This window comes from Calliopsis andreniformis, chromosome 6, assembly GCF_051401765.1.
Source record: "Calliopsis andreniformis isolate RMS-2024a chromosome 6, iyCalAndr_principal, whole genome shotgun sequence".
Classification (NCBI taxonomy): domain Eukaryota; kingdom Metazoa; phylum Arthropoda; class Insecta; order Hymenoptera; family Andrenidae; genus Calliopsis; species Calliopsis andreniformis.
The window spans coordinates 8,096,946-8,118,932 of NC_135067.1; the positions used below are offsets into that span (position 1 = coordinate 8,096,946).

Below are 21,987 nucleotides of genomic sequence, written 5' to 3' on the forward strand. Positions count from 1 at the left end.
TTAAATAAAAATTTGCCTAATTTTTTAAACGCCATAATTTGCAGTTCATTTTTTAATTTTCTCTCTTTTGAATGTTATACGTGTATTTTGTAACTTTTTACACATTTCAAATTTAAATAAACAAATAAAAATCCGCAGTTTACTAATAACAAATAAAATGCAACTTACTTCTAAACGTGCTCTTGTTGTTTGCTCCAATTCAAGTTTACTTTCAAGCTCTTTAGCTCGAAACTCGAGGCGCCTTGTGGCAAGGCTGTTCGCTGTAGGATCGCCGAGTTGTTCCACAGACTCCAATCGTTGTGTCAGTTCCGAAAGTTGATCTTTGAGAGAGGTCTTCTCAGCTTCTAAAGCAGCAATTTGTACTTGCGCCTCCTGTAGCTGCCCTTGTTCTGCTGATACTTGTTGAACCGCTGCTCGATATTTCTTCAGCACCTTGTAATAAATTACAATATTAATTTTTTAAGTCTCAAACTACAGAATAATACTATACAATATTTTAGAAACAATAATTTACTATTAAATGATCAACATGTTTTCTAAAATTTTATTCTAGTTTAATTATGTAAAAGTTATTACAAATTAAAATTAAAGTAAAAGAGTGTAACAAATAAGTATTGAATGCAAATTTAATTGACATAATTGATCTCCTTTCTTATTTTCTTTCGTTGTAAATTGTGAGAAAGCGAAAAAATAACAAGATACAATTTTTTAATAATTAATATAATAACTTACTTCTGAGAGCTCTTCTTCATTTTCTTCCAATTGCGAAAGTAGTTCAGTTCGTTCACGACTAGCTATGTTTGCACGTTCCTCAGCTTCAGAACGTTGACGCAATGCTTCTTCAAGTGAAGCTTGCGTCTCATTTAATTCTTGTTCCAATGCCTGTTTTGCTTTAACTGCAGCTGCCCTAGCACATTCAGCATCTTCTAACTGATTCTTCAGTTGACGTAAGGCTGCCTTGCCTGTTGAATCGCCCTTGGATCTTTCAAGCATCGTCTGAGCGTCTCTGAGTAATGCTTTTGTTCTTTTCAGATCTCTCTTCAATCTAATAGAGAAATAAATTACGAAATAAATAAAGCCTTATTAAATTATAAGTACAATGCAGATTTTTATACATTTAGGGGAAATTTCAAAAAGTATACAAAAACATACAATATTCATATAGTATGTACAAATGTACAGAATATCGAAAGTCACGTACACACTTCATAGTATTTGGAGAGTGAAATAAATTTTTAATTAGATTTGCATAACATCCGCAATTTAATTTTAAGACAAATAAGAATGTGAAAATTTCTCATGACAAATCTCAATGCTATTCCATAAAACTTTCACGAAAATCAAGAAATTTAGTTTCATAAATATACCTGTGCATAGTTTCAGCTTCTGCAACACGCTCAGCTCGATCTTGCTCCTCAGTAGCTACCAGACGTCTTTCTAATTCATGTTTTTCACGAAGTAGTATTGTCCTCTCTTCGTGTTCATTTTCTAATTGTGACTCCAAGGCTTTAACTTTCTTAAGTGCATTGCCGCGTACATCTTCCAATTCTTCGTCTCTTTGTTGCATTTCTTTACGCATTTCCTTGCGTTGCTGTTCAATACTCATTTCCAGTCTCAATTTCGCTTGCTCAAGCAGCTGTACTTGGCCAGCGAGATCGTCGAGTTCTTCTTCCTGATCTTTCACCCTTTTCTCTAATTCATGCTTAGCTTTCTTCAATTGTGCTACTTCTTCCTCAGTTTTACCACCAAAAGTGAGCTCTTCCAGTTCCTGACTCAACGTGCGTAATCTTTCTTCTTTTAACTCGATTTCCAGTCTTGCATCCTGTATTCGAAATGTAATAAATTAGAATTATGATTAAAAAACCAATATCAGAACAAATATACTCACGCTAAGATTTTGTTCTATGGTAAACTTTTCTGCAATTGCAATTTCTTTTTCCCTGGCCAACCTTTCACGTTGTGCTTTTTCTTGTCGCAGATCGTTCATCAGATTCTGAGTCTCAGAGTCAAATCTAGTTAAAAAAGAAAACAAGAAAATTATATTCATAATAATGAGAAAAATCAATAGTATTGTTCATATTTCATGGTTCGAATGCATTATAACGCCATACTAATTGTACATTTCATTTCCTTGTTCAAACTAGTAACGAGATCCTAGTTTGAGGGCAATCGTCAACCTATTTTTGGAATAGTCAATCACAATAGTATCTGCACACACCAAAGTCCAGCTAAACGTTGATATCTTCGAACGAGCAACATTACCGGCCTGGCGAACTGCCAGAAACACTTGTTGCTATCGGATACAATGAGAATAGAACGCCGACGCCGTTCCGTACGAAAATTTAAAAATCCTTCAATTCGCAAAATCTCAATGTACAAATAAACATTCTAATTTTTCCCGAAAAGGGCTGTTAAATGTTCAAAAAATAGTTGTACAGTAAAATATTAAATATTAACTCGTATATTGATTACCGAGAGAAATGGTATTAAGTTACACTATACTTGTAAGTAAGAAAGCAGAGCTGACTGTAATTTATAGTTAATGATTTAATTAAAGAATGGAATGTATTTTTAGTACGAGTATTAATGCATTAAAATAAATGAAAAAGCTTATTGAGTTTACAAGTCAAACAAATGAATGTTGAGCTATAAAGATCACGTACTTGCGTTGTTTTTTCTCTAAAAGATTGTTTCTAGCTGTTTGCTCTTCTAATAAAAGTCTCAAATCGTGCATTTCACTGTTTAGTTTTTGCACACGTCGTTTCCATTGTCCAACAACTTGTCGCTGTTCTTCTACCTCTTCATAAGCATCAGCTAACTAAGGCATAACAAATAAATATTACAATATTGTGTATTACTTTACGTATTGTATTTCTTAGAAAAATTGTCGATTTCTGTCTTTTTCTAGGAGAACAGAAAAGATGTTGTAGTATCTTTTAATCTTGTTCACTTGATTAATATTCTTTTTGGCAAAATATTACGGATAGATTCCATTATGTTGTGAATCTCTTTTCTGACCACTAGAATACATTCTCATTAAAAAGAATTGTACAATGTAACAAGGGTTGTTTCTGCTATGAGCTCTTCAATTTATGCACTCTAAACAACTAACAATAAGAGTTTAAAGAAATATAAAAGGATCGTTAATTCCATGAAACATTATTCAATTATTAAATCTGATTCCACACATATTTAGCAATTGAGATAGACTTTCAACTTGAATTTATGTACCTTCTTTTCCAATTGCTTCTTAAGCCCCACTAACTGTTCGAGGTCGTCTTCATGTTGTTGCGCCATTTTTCTTTTAGTGAACTCCAGCTCTCTCACGGCATGTTCGTATCTCTGCTTATAAACCCCACCATCCTCACCATCCTCTGCATCAGATGCAATTCCATTCAAATCGGCAGCTCTTGCGTACAAGAGTTCCATCTCTAGACGCTCAGTTGCTTGCTGAAGATTTTTATTAGCTTCAGTCACATCCTGAAGCTCTCTCTCAAGGCGTAGACGTTCAGATGTTTCAGCGTCGATTCTCTCTGCCGCCAACGTCGAAGTTGAATGTTCTTCCGCGTAGTCGGCAGTCATTTCGCTTAGCTGCAGCAAAATAAAGCAAAATTAAAAAGGGTCTGCTAATGAAACATAATGACTTACAGATTGAAGTTATGTTATAGGCTAATTTTTTACAAATTATGCGCAGACAAAATAGCCTTTCATGAAAAGAAAAGATACTACTTTAGAGGGTCCCAAATCTTTCTATGCAATTTTACAATATTACAAGAAGAAATTGTAGATAGGCAAGTGGAATATTACAACTGTTAACATTAGGGAACTTTCCTAGAGAATTTTGCAATATTAAAAGAAGGAATTGTAGATAGTAGGCAAGTTTTTTACAACTGCTAACATTAGGGAATTATTACACAGTTATAACAATAATGGACAGTATCACACATGCAACAAGTGAGATAAACTTCCTGGATTTATCAAGATACAAATGAGCAGTTTTCATTCAACAAATATGAATCCTTCTCCTCGTATCCATGTACCTCTTGGCCAATGCTATCAGAAATAGTCCTGTCGTCGGAAGCGCGTGACATGGAACGTCTGGAGCAAGAACTTCTTGCAACACTGTTCGACCTACTATAATATTGAAAGCCGCGTATCATAATATTCGTAGCGCTCTGACTTCTACCCATAACACATCTAGGTTTGTCATTCATCTGCAAATCTAGATCGTTATCCGCGTCATCCCTATGGCCCAAACTTCTCCATTCGTCCATTATATGATCTGTTCTCTTCAGGAACTGTGATATCTTCGAGGACAAATACGAAGAAGCAGTCGTTGGCTCCAGGTGAGAAGCAGTGGGCTTGAAACACTGTCTGACCCTTTGTTTGTCACAGCCCAAAACAAAATTGAGACTAGCATCGAAAACGACTGGAGCCTGTTCCTTCACAGATGCTTCTTCCATGGTGCCCATAGAACGAACATTATCTATAGGATACACTCTTCTGGGAGGAATAGCAAAATTTGTTGGTGAATCCATTCTTGAACGCGGCCTCGGTGAAATCGACAAGGATTTAGATCGATATGATAAGTTGGACGAAAGGCTAGCAGGTGATAGACTCCTCATCGAGCCCGAGCTTATTGTCTGCACTCTACTGAGTGGTCTCCTCAAGATACACGGCGGCAACGGCGGTCTTCTCAGTAAATTATTCATTTCCACAGATTTCGAGAAATGCCCAATCATGGTTCTACTGGAATCACTAACTTTGTCATCCATTATTCGGTTCAGCAGAGGCTCATCGAGACTTATATCATCTGGGCTAGGACAAGTACCATTTGAATGAGTTAGCGGCACCGATGGCATTGTGGACATATTTTAGTTGCTCGGCTGCCAAAGACCCCGATTAAACCCAGTTTCCCTGACAATGGTATATAAAGACCACAATTTCGTTCAACATTCAAAACTGACTCAAATTACAATCTTAATATGCTTCGTCCAACATGAACATTCTCAACCACTTGTGCACCTTGGAACCGAGTTGCATGGCAGGTTGTAGTATCCCCTGTTGCATAGCCAGTGAGATAAATGCGGTGTCTCTTACAAATGCTTGCGGTAATGTTAGAGTTGAGATTGGAAAGAGCAAATTGGTGATTTCATTGCAAATTGATCCAGGTTGGTTGCATATGATGATTCTCTTCTGTAGCACAGGACAGCGAGTAGGAGAAGGTTCAGTGATTGATTTATATGTTGCAGGATTTCAGATTCGTTTTCGAGCCGATCGGACCATTGGATGACTGATCACCGAGCATTTAATTGCGTAACATCGGACGACAACGCCCGTATCGAGAGGGAGTCGCGGTGCAACTGTCTCTTCTTGGGTCAGCCGATACGAGGGCCGATTGCGTCCGTTGGAGAAGACGGCGGTCACCTCCGAGTTATTCTAAGTGAAATAGAGAGTGAAGAAGATAGAAGAACGGATGGTGAGAAGTACGAGGAAGCAAGAGATCCAGTCACAATTTTGGGCGGCTGCCAAATCTCCGTAGAGTCCGCGAGAAAAGTTTCGGCGAGTAGAAAATAAGAGAAGAAAAGGAGCTGGGAAACGAGAGGTGAAAAGAAGAAATGGGGAAATGAGTACTGGCTTGCGCGGCAGGGAACTAATTAATGCAGGGGAGAGACAGAACAATCTGAGAAATTTTAGAGCCGAGATGGTGTCTATCATAAATGCAAGATGACTTGACATACAATGCCAAGGTCGTGCAAGTCATTTTTGGACAATACACAGCAGAAATGTCAGTGAAATAGTTGCTCATGGAAGCACTAGCAGGCCACTTATGAAAATTATAACGTTTGACAAAACTGAGTGATGGGAATCATATGTGAGACTTTTAATTAATTACTAGGTACACAAAAACTTGGAGGACTCCAAACTCTTCCACTTTATGGAGTGAATGCCCAATTTTTTCACTTTATCGAGTGAACCTATTTATGTCATTAATAAATCTATTTAATGAAGTTTCATAATATGAATGAATTCAATAGATTTAGTAATACCTTAACTGTATAATATTCCACATGTATCTACATATATTCTAAATATACCTAACTTTATATTTACAATAAACAGCAAAAGCTGGAGGAATCAAATATTCGTATACACACAGTGATGCCTCGAAAAGTGCTTGCGATTGAAATCTGACGAAAGCAATTTTCGAGGTTCAGAGTGTCCACAAGTATTAAAAACACAAAAATGTAGAAGAATAAGGAAAACTTAAATTTAATCGATAAAGTATACACTATTGTGAATACCAAAATGATAATTAAGATGCAATTGATGCAACGTTAAAAAATTCATATAAAAAGACAATGCTTTTAAAACAAAAACAAAAAATATAAAATTTCTACCATAAAAAACACAACAATTTTAATATTCATTAGAAGAATATTTCTTCCTGTACGTTCTTAAAAATAGGCTAACAAAGACCATGTTTCGAGATCTAATATTTAACTACTTTTCCAAAGTATAAATAAATTTAATCATACCTTAGCTTCCAATTTATCGTTGTCGTGCTTTAAGTGATTGCGTTCCTGCTCCAGTCTTTCAACTTTCGCTCTGAGAATCTCGAGTTCTTCCTATTCGCAAAAAGAATGATTTATGTTGATTTGAATGCGCGAAATAACATTATTACAATTACTAAAATAATAGGTATTACATCCTCACCGTTTTTGCCTTTAATTGATCTTCTGTCCGATGAACATTTAATAAAGGAGCCACTTTGACATATAATCTCCACCATGGCCATTCTCTGACGGACATCCATTTTCTGACGTTTCTCTGTATACATCTGACTGCCAGATCTTGTAACTAAAACAATATAGTACATGATATTTAATTAATTTTATATTAATATAATATGTGTTTATATAAGAAAGTATTTCCTTCGACACAGAAGAACTGTGATTAGTAAATTCACTTAGTAGAACCTAGTAAACCCTAGTAGATTTACCTAGTAAAACCTAGTATATTTGTCTAGTAGATCTCAGTAGAATCTGATAAATTTTCCTAGTACAGCCTAATAGATTTAGCTTATAGAGCCTACTAGATTTAACTAGTAGAGCATGGTAGACTTACCTAATAGAATCTAATAGATTTACATTGTAAAACCTAGTAGATTTACCTAGTAGAACAGAGTACAACCTCGATTATTCAGCTTAACACGAAACTCAGTAATTTTATTTCCAGTGGACTATAAATAAATCATAGCTCAACTCGCACTGAATATTCTTCTGCATTTTTATTTATATTACATCGAATAAATATAGAATAGAGATACAGTAAAGAAAGTAAAAAGAAATAATAATCGAAACTGAGTTGATAGTCAGTTGATATTCAGGTTCTACTATAATCAGCCCTATTTTATAAAATATTCTGTTAGATTCTCACAGAGATGCTAATATGTATCATAAATTGTATTTTTAAATCAATAATTAGCTGTGACTTCGTCTCTTGAAACTGATAAATTGGTGAAATCTGTTTGAAAAATTTTCTCTGAACTAATGAGCCCGCAGCCTCTCATTACGATACATCAACTTTGATTTCGAGGACTGTATTTGAAGAAGCAATTTATGTAACCGCTGCTTACTATGTGTTAACTGAATGATGTATATGAAAAAGCATTTAGAAATTTCTCGGAATAGATGAAGACTACTGGCCAGGCTGGCAAGTGAAGGTACACTTTTACAAAGTTAAAAAGATGTCATGACATACTTTCAAAGCGTTAAGTTTACGGCGTGCCAGGTAACCCCTGCATCTCGCTTGAAGAAGAATAATGTGTCCAGTTAGCTTCTCATCTCTCTGAGCCTCCAATTGTTCCAGAGTCCCTGATCTGAAAAATATCTGTCGAAAAAAGAACAGCGAACAGTTAATTACTTGAAGATGAATGTCTGCAATAATAACTAACAATAATCTTCTTTACCACGAAACATTTTTATTTGTATATTAATTGTGTCTATTATTTTGAATATCACTTCAGAATACGAGTAAAGAAATTGTAAGGCACCGTTTAAAAAAAATATATATTTGCACAAAAAATTGTATAGTCACTGATTAATTATTCATTTATAATTGAATATTAAAATGACTGATACATTGTAACAAGAATAAATTTTCGTTTAGATTAATTAAAATTACACAAGGCTAAACAAGTATAATTATATCTTTTTCCAGTCGACGACAAGGAAAGACGGAAGGCGAGAAAGTTAGACAGAGGTATGCTTATTAGCTTCTCATGACCCTCTTTTTTTATCCTGATTCTTATGTCGAGCGGGAGCTTATTTAAAAAACTGAAACGTTTCGCAAGATATTCATTTTTTGCATGTTTCTAGTTGACATTTAAATGAATAAGTAGAAATAATTTATGGACGAATGCAAAGTCATGGAAAGTTAGATAACATAGTAACAGTAAGATTTTTCTTTTGTCACTCTTTCCAGCTTCAATTAAAAGAGTACATAATCCAAGATAGCCTTGTCTATTACATTCCTTGCATGAATTGACATTTACAACGAAAAATATTTCTATTCACGGAATAATTGCACGTTTAAGTACCAGCACAATGCATATATTTAGATGTATGAACAAAGACACTGAAGAATTTTATTTCTAAATGATGCCTTTAAAACAATTTCTTCGTGGGTTTATTTTTCACGCAATTTACATTCAATTAACACTACCTTTAACATAAACGATAAACATTAATGATTAAATAGGAGAGAAATTCTAGCAAAATTTGTAGCAAATTAAAGGGATAAATTTTGGTAATTGCCATTTCTTTAAATTTATTACATTATCTAAATAGAATTTCAGTTTCTCTATTTTTTTCTCATTTTATATTATATGTGTGATAATTTAAATTATAACAGAAATTCAGTTATCATTTATAATGTATTTAATTTTATTATAATTTATTTGTAGTGCTTTCACTAAGTGAGTATAGTGTTTTACTTTTCTTTGGTGCATTTTTAAAACTGAGTGACACAGTACCCTATAAATGATACAGATAAAATATTACCACCAATATAACAGTGTAGTGTATGACTTCAGTATCACCAAAATTTTTAGGAGTTTCATATTTCCTTTAAAATTGCATTTTAATATTTTTTTTTCTTTTTTTTTTAAATTAATTGCTATTTCCAAGTGATGTTTCTCGGATGTACTTCTCGTTATAAGCTCATCACTGTCCCCTTTTATCCTGGAAAGTATTCTCTCAGTCTCTCACTTTCGCTTTTAATAGGATAAGAATCATTAACATCAAAGTGGTTTCAGAAAGGCATGTCCTCCTCCCCATAAATCTATTTATACCCAGTCTCAAGACTAAAGCGAATAAATACTATCTCTCCCAGCTCACACGATTAATTTCGTTCTCAGCAACCAAAAATCCGTAAAAATTTCGGCGTCTCAGAAGCTATACACTACAGTAACATAATACATATATAAGATCCCCTGTACTCCTTTCATAACGCATTTAACGATTCAATAAAATAGATTTGAACCTGTCCTCCGTCGTTGTAAGATCTGCAAGTTTTCCACTGTTCTTTACCGACACGCTCATCGAGTTTCGCGCCTTCCACTTTGCAATCGGCCACGCCGATTCTGTTCGAGCTCGCCACGCTACCAGCAACGACAACAGTTTTCTTTTCCGTCTCGAGCCTCCCCACAATCGTGGGATTAAATACCCCGATGTTACGCAACTCGTTCTGCTCAAAGAATCGCTCTTTGTCAAACACCGCGCTCTCGTTCTGGATGGCCTCCTTCCACTCGACTTCGTTTTCATTGCTCATGTGACCGCTGTCCTCCGAACAGTTGCCATCCGACGTGTACCCGTTATAATCGTTCATGCTCTTAACATCCACCGATTTTTTCAAAGCAGTAATTGGCTCGTTCGCCGAGCCGTTCGAAGCGGACCGCTTGATCCAAACATCGCTCGCTTCCCTAGACGCTTCCGCGTTCTTGCAATTAAAGAAGTTCACCAAGTGCTCGATTTCGTTCGCCCGTTTCCCTACCACGTGTTTACTCTTGCTCTGTCGTTTAGCGTCCTCCCTCCTCTGCCTTGCCACCTTCAACGTCTCTGTATCGCTAGGCGAAGTCAACAGACTTTCGTTACTATTCTTCGTCTCGAGGTTAGTAATCAGTGGGCCAGTGGACTGCTTCTCCCAAGTCTTCTTCAGCTCCTGAATATTGGACATTTCTTTCTTCTTCTTTGCCTCTTCGCTGCAATCCTGCTTCTCATTTCGTTCGTACTCTAATCGACTTTTAACTTCCTTCACGGTGTCCTTAATCTCCTCCAAGTTGTTCACTTGTATGGACACAATCTCGTCGGTTTTGTTTAGCGTTTCTATGCTAGTCGTCGAGTGATCTTCGATCCTGATCATCGTCGCGTGATAACGATCCACTTGGATATTGCTACTGGCCTGGCTATTAGACTCGACCTTTTGAACCTCGTATGTGGAATTAGATTTAGTGGCATCGCCGTCTACGCAATCGACCGATACGACCCCTTTCCCGAGCTCCTCCTCTTCCTCGTCGTCCTCTAGCTCCGCCATTAGTCTAGCAACCCGCTCCTCGAGGTTGCTGGATATTCGGACATTGTAATTGTCCCTGGACACGCAGCTGAACGCCTCGCGACAGTTTTCGTAAATACGCTCGTCCATCGAGCGGTCAAGGCCGACGTCGCTGTCCAGGGACACCATCTGATTCGTCGACTCTACTGCACGGTCTACTTGCGATAGATCAGCGAGAGATCGACCCACGCGAGTGTTCCTCTGCGCCAGCAGGGGAATCCTGCTTGGTCTGAGAGACATGCCAGCTTTTTTCGATGGACTTCCATTCTTTGAGCCAGCTTGGATATTCCACAAGCTGACTGATCTGTTGATCACCTTTTTTCGAGGAACTTCTTTACTCTCCTTCTCTGCTACCTGTTTCCTCGCCTCCAAGGAGGACCTATGCGTTCTGAAGTGTTCTTCATGGTTTGGACTCTTCATGGTCTGAAGGGAAACACATTCCAAGCTAGCGGATCGATCGAGGACCATCTTCCTTAGAGATTCTGGCTTCCTGGGCACTTTTGCTGGGGCATGCGAAAGCTTCTTCTTTAGAAGAGTCCTGTCCTCGAGGACCACGCAAGAAGTCGAGCAAATGCTCTTCGGGCTTTGCTTCTTCTCGTTTCGTACGATCGTCGAGCATTTTGCAGCGTCAGCGCGGCTGTCTGGAGCACGACGAAGCCTGCTGGCAGAGGAAATGCGCGCGTTTGTGTGGTCGCTGGAAAAACTTGCACGAGTACTGCTAGGGTCGTTAGAAACGGGCTTGCTCGGTGTTCTCGGAGCAGCGGAGGTTTTTGTCGGCCGAGGCGATTTGCTTGACGGTGCCGAGCCAGTCTGATCGGCCACTTGCCTCTTCGCGATGGATAGAGGTGTCTTCGACACGTTTGGGCTGCTGCGGGCTTTGACCAAGCGGGAGCCAGTGTTGGAGGACCATTTAGTCGCGTTGTCCAACATCGTGAATTTCGGTGAACGACTATTCTATACCAATGAAGACAATCTGCAGGAGTAACGAATAAAGAAAATTTCAGTGACTCAAATCAAACCGTCATCGCTGTATCAACTGGCTTTCTTGAGCAACTGTTGAGAAAGATTTACAGGTACCTGTGTTTAGTCCAATTCAGGACGAGCTATCTAGCCACAGTTAAATTACTTCTGTTGAAGGAATTGTTAAACTATTTCCTTCTTCATCAGTGACGAATGATCTTTCATATCCATGGACCGATTGTTTCTAGCACAGCGAGTAAAGAAGGCACTCTGAGATATCAGTACACATCTTCTCTTCTTTCCATCGGCCAAACTCTGACTCTTAAATCTTTAAAAGAACTATCAACTAAAAAGCTTCCCAATCCTCTTCGCCTGAGCTGGCAAACACGTCGACGCGAAAAATCCTCGAGCCTTCCCTTAAAAGGTGCAGGTGCAGTTCAGTCAATCGTCCATTTCTCGTCTTCCTCTTCCGCACTGATCTGCGTCAGCATTTTTCCCTATCACTGCTTATCTCTTTCACTCGTCGCCGAGGATCCTCGGGCTTCCTGCGACCGCTCGATCGTCGCGATTCCTTGTACGCGCTCGGGAATGGACTGCGGTGCGTTTGAGGAGGCTTCTTGCGCGAGGAACGAGCCACGACTAAGTACCGTAAAAGCAGTGTAAAAGTGGACGAGCGTTTTATGGTTACGAGAGGAAAGGAGAGAAAGAAGGGAAGGGAAGCATCAGGAGCACAGAGAAAGGGAAACAAAATAGAGTGGCGAGAGGGGTGGTGGGGGGATTCGAAGGGGGGAGGCAGGGGAGGGAGGCAGCAAAGAGGAAAGAAGAAAAATGAGAGGAGAGGAAGAAAATGCATCTGCATGGTGCATCTCGCGTCCCGACGAATTCCGCGCGAATGCGAGCGTTTAATGCGCAGACTGTGGATCGCCACTTTCGTTGCGGGAAGATGTTCTCTATTTGCTTGAAACTGAACCGCTATTATAGAGATTGTCATAACCGACAATGCAACGAGCCGTTCGTAATGCCAGTTGTTACAATAGCGTTTCCCGATTTGCTCTGTAATTTAGTATTATGATGGTGCTCAACGACGGAAGTAAACGAAATGGTCGGGATGATTAAAATTCTTTTATTGGAGCGTCTTGTTGTACACGTTATTATTGCGTTATTTAATCAGGGTATTGTCAATGCAATTAGAATCTCTGTAATTATCATTGAAGCTGCTCTGGAACTTCTTTTTTTCTAATTTTGTGTTGTAACTTAGTGTGTAAGAATTTCTGTGATTTTTAGAATAATACATGGATAATTAATTTTCAGATTTATTTTGTGTGTTAGTATTGAGTTATTTAATGGCAGAATTTTCAACACGGTTAAAATGTCTAATTTTAATCTATGATATATTCTCCGTAACTTTTGTGGTTTTTATTATGTAGTAGATGACTAATTTTCAGATTTATTTTACACGTTTTTGTTATTTAAAAATGAAATTTTCAACATGGTTAAAATCTTTCTAATTCGGGCTGAAACAACTCTGGAATATTGTTTGTAATTCCATGTTGTAACTCATTATGTGAAAATTTCTCTAATTTTTGTAAGAATATATGGATAACTAATTTCCCGATTTATTCTATATGCTACTAATATTATTCAATAGTGCAATTTCGGTTAAAATGTCTGTAATTTTGATTACTATAAACGATTCACTGTCCCATTTACTGCAATTTATTACTATAATGTTACTCAATCCTTGGCTATAGGCCATATGACAATCGCGTTCCACTTATTTTGTAACATATTTACGTAAAATGTACAGCAAACACTGAATAAAATTTCTAGTTCTTCCTTCAATTTTGATTCTTCTTGTAGCTCACACTAAAATCGATGGAACAATCAATGTGATTTGAATTTTTGTCGAGATGACTTGATAAAATGTTTTATAAAAATTATTTAATTTCATAATGTTCTATTTAGTGAATTCGTTAATAGTATTTATTGCAATATGTACATGATTAATTGTAATAATTTATTTTCTTTCTTACTCTTCCATTATATATTTTTATGTTTGGGATTTGTGAATTTTTAGTATTTTAGAAAAATATGAAAATTGTTTCTGTGATGCTGTACTTTGTTAAGAATTTATAATAAAGCTTCAGATATGTATAATCATCATATATTTAACATGTAAGTAAGTTCAGATATTATATTATTTATCTATATTGTTTTTAGACCCTCAGTATTTTCTAGAGTATCTTGTTTAGAGTAAACATTATAACATTATAATAAAAAAGGGTAATAACTAATTATATACTAACTAGGGGTTTTATAAACTTATAACTGCATTTCTGACACCTATACATATTTCTTTTAGTCATTTTTTTCTATTAATTATATCAAATCAGAGACACATGAACTACTTGTTACAAAGAAAGTAAAAAACAAAAATAAGATAATCCTGTACTAAAATTAAAGACTTGTTGCTCAACGTGAGGCATACCTACTTACTCTGCTTAGAACTTAAATATATCAATTGCAACATATTTTTTCAATGGCAAGAAGTTGCTGAACAAAATGGCTACCCTGCTATCGATAAAAATAAATCAAAATTAAATATGTTTTATACCAACTTCCATATAAAAAAACATCAGTTATCATTTCAGCTACTGAAACGTGTCTTTAAGACACATAAAACTGCCACACCAGCAATATTAATCCACGTATCTCGATCTCACAAGGAACGAATTGACCAGTTTTTCTCGTCAAGGAAAATGTAAGTAATTTGAACGCATAACACGCACATCATGAAAGAAGAACGCCTACGACATCGATTTTCCACCATTAAAATAAAACCTGTTAACACCCTGCTATTCGCATATCATTCCATTGAACGTCAAATAAAGTATCTTTACGATAGAATAATCAGACGAAACGCTCTCACAGTATCCATTCAGAGAGAAATCGTTTGGGCATGATAATTCAACCCAGTATCATTGAGAAAGCACTCGCATGGTCCGCTACTTTACTTCGAGCTCGATTCGTATTTACCGTTATTGAAGCTAACAGCTACTATGAGCTGTATACCCCCACTCTCTTTCGCGCGCCAACTCGTATGCACAAGCGAAGAGGCTGAGGAATCCCCTTCCTTCCTTAATTCTTTTTTTCCCTCCCATCTATTTCGATTTGCGTGAACCAAGCTCGAGTAGCAATAAATGGATCGTGCTTTACTAACCCTTTCGGTAACTACAGATGCATTTAGGCGTGTGGGTGGATAATGTAAGTTGAAGAACGCCCATAGGCGTCGGCATATATGGTCAACAGAGACGGCTAGGCGATTTCCGCGCGCAGGGCGTACAGAGAATTTAAATTGCAGCAGTCGAAGGGTTAATCTGGAACGAACGGTTCTTAATGTTCTTAGTGGCGATGAGGTGTAGAAAATTTTAATTACTTGCTTAGTAGCGTGTGGCACGTAAGGTGATGGCCAAAGAAAGTTTAATTGTAGACGTTTCATGGGTGAAGGAGTAACAGTTGTAGCGAGAGATAAGAGTACGGTTTCGTTATTATGTTTAGAGTGTTTTAGAATTTCTACTTGTTGCGTTTAGGTATGTAGCATTTATTTATTTGGTTATTGTCCCTCAGTAATAATAGTATTATTGATTTACTTGAGGGAATTTTTGTGATTTTAGGTTATGAAAGATGAAGGATATACGCCACTGGCAAAAATTTGGAATTATTTAATAATTTTCGTTAAATTTACATGGTATGGTAAAATACTTAAAATACTTAATGAAAGAAATTGGTCGTAGAGTATAATTTTTTCGAAAATTAATAAACGATTAACAATGTACATTCGCGTAGAAAATTTACGAGAATTTTGGAAACTTCGAGTGCTTACAATGTTAAACTATTTAACAGACACGAGAGGACGATTAATTCCATCATTAAACAGGAATGTATCACTAATATGGGGAGAGTAGCGAAGTTTTTCACACCTCAATAGATTTTTCGGTCAAAACGTTTAACGAGAACTGTGAATCGAGACTAAACGAGATGGAACAACGTGCAGCAGGTGAACGACTGCGTGAACGACGATGTATTGGGACTGCATCCGATACTAAAAATTTCGGTTCTTATAAAAATCATTCGATTTTTATGACTTGCTAACAACTTGCTAACATTTTTTCTAGGACAAATAAGGTGAAAGATAATACAACTTAAACCACTTACATCTACAAAGAATGTAAAATTCATTTACAGTTTCGAGGCACTTCAATTACTCGCGATTCGCAAGAAACGTCTGAGTAATTCACTGAAGATGACAGTGTCGCAAAGGTGTAATGGAAAATATAGAAATTTAAATTTGCTGTAGCGTGTGATTTCTTTCTTGCATCAGCCTTATTGCTACCAGCAGCGAGACGTCCTTTATGAGCAATCATCTGTCGAGTTGCAGCTGTATGTGGGCGAAAAGTGACTCGTAGAATGCACCATTCATTTATGAAAAACTAATTTTTTCTATTTACCAATGTGTTCTTATGGTCATGTCATTAATCGATATTTCTGACGGAAATGATGCTGCCATGTTTCTAGGTACTACCATATTTAAACTTTTGAAAACTAGGTGACCTTCAGGTGATTAATATTTATGGTTAGTACTGGAATAATAATTACTGAGAAATGATAGCTAAATTTAGAGGATTAAATACATAATGATAAACTTAGGAAATCTTGGTTTCTATTAAAGTTCTTCATTGAAACTTTAAATATTAACTTTTGGCAGTTGGCATCATGTAGAATTTGTTTATTTCATTAAGTGATGAATTTATAGAGATATGTAAAATACGTAAATAATTTAAAAAAATAATTCACTAAGTGAATTATGTGACATTTTATCTCCTTTTACACTGAATAATACTAAATAATAATAATGAACTATTAACTGTTTCAGAGCCTGTTAGAATCACTTAATAATTATACCTGTCTCCACCTTAATACAATAAATTTAAAAAAAAATGTGCATGCTTCAAGGAAATGCTTTTCATTTATACTTGTTACAATAAATTATACACAATTAATGATCGAGCTAGTTAATTTAACTACTCTATGATTTTCAGTATTATATCCAACTCAAATTGCTTTTCATTTCTATAAAACATTTATGAAAAAAGACACTTCACTAAGAAACCTCTCATTATTCTAATATTAATAATTAATAGCTCAACTGAATTATAATGAAGATGATAAAACTTTCATTTTTCACGCAATAAAAGGTGGAGTCAGGTAGCTCTTCTACCAGCTCTCATTATCAATTCCTCGTTACCGTGGGAATAAAAACTGATGCCAATAGGAGGTGAACTCGAGCAATTCCTGGAAGAGAAACGCTTTAGCATCCTGATAGATGTTTGTCGTTTGGCCCCGAGGCTGTGAGGCACTTAACACACTCTTGCCTAAGCTTTATTTGCGAGTCAAACGGGCTTCTCCTACTTCGCCGCTATGCACATGGACAGCAGTTAATGCCACGTTGCGTCTTTGCTGTGCACAGTGTAATGAACCCCGTAAAAATTAAATATGAGAGTTTTAGAAGCCAACGTAAAAAACTCCACTCTTTGTGCAAATTCTCATTTTATTGGCGAAGTGACTGATTAATAGTCATTAATAGTCACATTTCCCAATTTTCAAGCATGATTATATCTATTGGTTATATGGTTGCTAAATAACGTTTAACATATTTTTCGAGACATTTTTTACAAATCTTAAATTTTTTATCAAAAATTCCATATTTTAGGAACAAAATTATTGATTTTTTAAATAATTCGTTATACTAGGTACATCACTACATTTTTTTATATTGAGTTAAATTTTAAAATAAATTATTCATGGTATCGTTACTTTTCTTTGCTTTTCGTTTTGTGGAGTTCATTAGTTTGTTATCTTAGCGGCTCATATGACTTGTAAAGAGGTGATAGAGTGGCAATCGTAGAGAAATCTGATTTAACCCTTAATTACACACATACTTTCATGGAATGTTTTGCCTAGTTTTCATTAGAGCTAATTGGCTTTATAAAGATCTGAAGTCTGTTCAATCATACATACGATAGATCTGACCTACTCAAGTGCTAAATTGATAAACTCAAAGCAGAGGAAAATGACGATACAATAAATAACGTATTATAAAATTGAACTTAAAGTAGGGAACTAATGTGATACTATACATTGTATTGTTTAAAAAATGATTAGTATTGTTCTTGAGGTATTGAATTTTTAGCAATTCTATTTTGTGACATTAGATACAATTTTTCAGGTAAATTTCCCAGTTTGTGAAAAGTTGACTATTAATAAAATTTGATGTGTATTATAAACTGAACATTTTTGCAAAGAATGTAGTTGACCAGTTTGGTTTCTATAATAAAAAGACCACAAGAAATTTGGCAAGAACAATTTGACCGATTGAAATTTTTTAAATTTCAAAAATAGAAGTCTACACAAATGATCAACAATTAATAAATTATTTGTTTAGATTTTTTACATATTATTTTGTAAAATCTAATCCTTCGTTATATTTCCTATTTTGATCTTTTTTCTTTCCTGAGTTTTTTCTAGTTTTTTTTTTAAATAATGACACTACACATATTAGCATCAATCTTATTTTTTTTACCACTTGTCGCATATTTCATTATCGAATTGCTCGCGCTGAATCAAGTCAGCTCAGTTGATTACTGATTCAACACTTACTGAAATATAAATGAGGGGACCAATGGTTATCGACGACCGTCTGCTTTCTTCTTCTTCATTAAGTTTACCGACTCCTCTGCTTTAAACATTTCTGTTTAAACGCATGGCTTGTTATTGTGGGACAAAAAATCGAGAGTGGAAATTATTTTTTCAATCTTATTTCCCTCCCTTATTTAAGTACTGAAATTTTATCGTATTATTCTAATATTTAACTTGGATCATTTTCAATTCATTTTTATTCTTCTTCATCTACCGTGTTTGTTAATAACTGCTTTCATAGAGAAAGGTTCCAAGGCACAGTCTAGAGAATGCTCCTTACAGCTGATCATATGAAAGACATTCAACCTAGACCTAACGATGCAGTGTGGTGGCAAAGGCCTTGAAATATTCTGCGGTAAATATCACACAGAAACGTGAAAACAGAATTGATAGAAACGAAACTAATCATGAGATGCGATAGTGTTACTATGAAATATGATGGTCAACCATTCGACTTTCTCAAATTTTCTCATCGTAATTCAATCCTGTAAAGTTGCAATCTGAACGTCTATAACAGAAATTTTTATTGATGATGTGTTGGAATTGATTGAATAGTCCCCGATTTTTTAATGATCGAACAGACAGACAGTCAGGCAGACGTTACGCTTCATTTATAGAGAAGATTTATGGTGATTATGCATACAGACATATTAAATTTAAATAACTCTGGTTGAGTAGTATTACCATATCTTATCACAGTTTCATAACGAAAAATGTATGAATACCATTTCACATGAGTGTGAATGATATTCGCGAGAATTTTTAACTAGAATTACTGCCATAAAAGTATCTACTATAAAGCAAAACAAGATGAATTAGAAATCAGAAATATTGCACGACACTAGTATAAAATCTCTAGTATTTATAAAATGACTACCTATTAAACTTTATACCTATTAAACTAATTACCCACTTTTGACGTATCTAAATGTTTTAACACTAAATTCCGAACGATCGTTAAAATCAACAAACTTAGATACCTATACATATAAATGCATGTTGTTAGTAGCAAAAACTTCTCCTGGGATCATTTTATACATTTTATATAGCTTAAATACTAAATTATACATTTTGTTTGTTATATTAGTTCCAATAAATTATTCTGCGACATTCCCCAACTCTACTCTATAATAATAAAAAAAGAAAATAAGGAATATGGCGTCTGCACCCACAATTATAGCAATTTTTCTACTTCTCAGCTTTTAACTTTTTTTTTACAAACTAACAACTAACTAAAAAACTGTTCTTGCAGCAGGAGGAACAATTTCTTTTCTAAACTCTATTTATAATTTTAATTCTTCGCTAATTTACCAATTCTTTTATTTTATTTTTATCCATCTGTTGCAATAATAATACAGCTAAAAAAATAACTGTTTTTGAATTATTACTATAAAACAGAATTTAGTTCTTGCGCGAAAGAATATCATTGCCTTATGTCTTGAAAAATGGTAACTATTGAAATGTATTATTGTTGCAGCAAATGATCATTTTAATTTCGTATATCTGTCTACCAAGCATACAATTTTACTGTGACAGCAATAAAGAAGAGAACATACGTTAATCTTTTACATTCATTGAGAGACATCCTGATCAAACAGGAAGAACGAAGAACATTTTCAATAAAAAGTCCCGATAAGTAATGTTAATATTTCATGCAGAGTCGGTAGACCAACGCGGAAGTTCACGAGTTTCGTGAAAGCGATGTCGTAGAGTTATTCTTCCCATGTTTATAGAAAAGGTCCGCGTATTCAATCCAACTGGCAGATCTTGCAGAGATGGCAACTGCATCGAGAAATTGGAAGCCAGACAGGGAATGTATTGGAAAGCTGTTGCCGAGAATGTCCGCTGGCCTACTGTCGAACGAGAGAAAGGAGACGACATAGGAGGAAGAACGAGAGAGAATCAGAGAAAAGAACTCTGACCGCGTTATGAAATTGTGAGATTTTTTTCATCTTAACGAACGTGCTCGGTGTGTTTTATTTAATGACTGGCAAACTGCATTACGTTGTCGCGGTAGGTCCTCAAAGTAGCAAGAAACGGTTAAACAAATAATAAAGCAAGTTCTTTGGTCGGCAGAAATTCTTGAATAATTAGAAGTTTCAATATTTACATAGTCAAACACTGAATCAGTTAGCTGTTATTATTGTAAAAATAATTCGAATAATCCTGCTGGGTTATTTTGTTCTTTGGTTACTAATGAAATAATTTTAAAAATATCTTTTTAAATAATCTTTTTGTCTTTTGAAATAGTCTTGCAGATACCTAATTTTGCTATCACCGATTCTGATAGAAAGGAGTTTCAGATTTTTTCTGATTAAAAGAAAGTTTACAAGTTAAACGATAGCAGAACTGCTATAATGTTGTAAGAAGAAACTACCTGTATCCCTTATTCACTGCTGTAAAACGATTTGCTAATACCACCATGACAAAAGGCATCTAGCATTTAGTATAGTTACTTTATACTTTATATGTGTAAAACAATATCAGTTTTTTAATTTCTGAAATTCTTTTTACTGCCACTGTGCATTCAAAGTATTTTTACAAAACAAAAGATTATTTTTTAATGATTTATCCGATCTTGTAGCAAACTAAAGTGATTTTTTCTTAATTATCTTTAAAGTAGAAATAACGAAAGAATTCTGTAAATATTATTTTGAATTTATTTCATTTCAGCTAAAGTGAGAAAAAATGTTTGAAAACTGCAAGAAGACTACGATAACGTGAGGATGCCAAGCGAAAGATACGACAGGTGAACAGAAAGCTACGGACATTGTAGAGCGTAGCATATCGACAAGTCCCTTTTTATGGAGTAGGAAGCAGAACAGAGAAATATGTGTACTCGTGTGCTGATTATCGAGGCCTATGTACAGGGCGATCCATAATATATGGTACCCATTTCAGAGATGAATTCCGTGCTTAAAAAGAATAAAATGCAAGTCTCTATACATAAAACACTGTAATGGAATAGGGCTTGAAAACTAATAGTAGAAATAGTATAATGTTATAAAAATAAAATAAAGTACGACGTTAAAAAGTTCTGAAAATAAATCACTAATGATACGAATATAACACGCACACATATAATACTAGGATTATTTTACATGCATGAAGTAATATCGATATTATATTTCTCTTTGCACGTATACAGGATGTTGTAATGTATCTATATAAAACACGAAAAAATGAGTTCAAACCGAAAAAAAGTGTTCTGCGATAATTTGTCCGGCTTACTTCTGCTTTATAGTAATTCTTTGGAATTAATAATCTCTATAAATTTGCAATTTCTTATATTTTATCTGTTATGTCTTTTAAAAAATTGGAAGGAATTATAATTTCAAAAATTTAAGGACTTCAAAATTTACAAATACTAAAAATTCAAAAAACTTTAAATCTATAATTTCTTCTAAATTTTCAAATATGTCAAATACCAACAACAGGATAAAGTCTCAATAATTTTTTGTTTTGTTTTATATTTAAATTTCTTTACTGTCACTGTTCATAATTCTCACGTATATTTAAGGCACTCTTGTGTAGGAATATTACAATAAATAATATACAGGGTATTTCCTATATCATATCCATTCGAAAGATTTCTGTTATTTATGGTAAAGAAAGTTGTGCCATAAAGAAACGATTTACTTCGAAGGGACTGATATT

General features: G+C 35.2%; 1 protein-coding gene across 5 annotated transcripts in view; it reads right to left on the reverse strand.

Moving 5' to 3' along the window:
* The window catches only part of LOC143180226 (unconventional myosin-XVIIIa), a 47,509-nt gene that overhangs the window by 1,589 nt on the left and 23,933 nt on the right, over nucleotides 1-21,987 (reverse strand). For 2 of the 5 annotated variants that reach the window (XM_076379799.1, XM_076379802.1), the window contains 9 exons: nucleotides 7,765-7,893; nucleotides 6,718-6,861; nucleotides 6,540-6,629; nucleotides 3,232-3,591; nucleotides 2,664-2,818; nucleotides 1,889-2,012; nucleotides 1,368-1,822; nucleotides 733-1,045; nucleotides 169-432 (listed from right to left, as the gene is read on the reverse strand). In XM_076379799.1, coding sequence (XP_076235914.1) covers nucleotides 169-432; nucleotides 733-1,045; nucleotides 1,368-1,822; nucleotides 1,889-2,012; nucleotides 2,664-2,818; nucleotides 3,232-3,591; nucleotides 6,540-6,629; nucleotides 6,718-6,861; nucleotides 7,765-7,893 — 2,034 coding nt within the window. Of the gene's footprint in view, nucleotides 1-168; nucleotides 433-732; nucleotides 1,046-1,367; nucleotides 1,823-1,888; nucleotides 2,013-2,663; nucleotides 2,819-3,231; nucleotides 3,592-4,040; nucleotides 4,937-6,539; nucleotides 6,630-6,717; nucleotides 6,862-7,764; nucleotides 7,894-9,546; nucleotides 10,969-21,987 lie in introns of those variants that run through there. The other 3 variants (XM_076379800.1, XM_076379801.1, XM_076379803.1) reach the window with 3 other exon arrangements.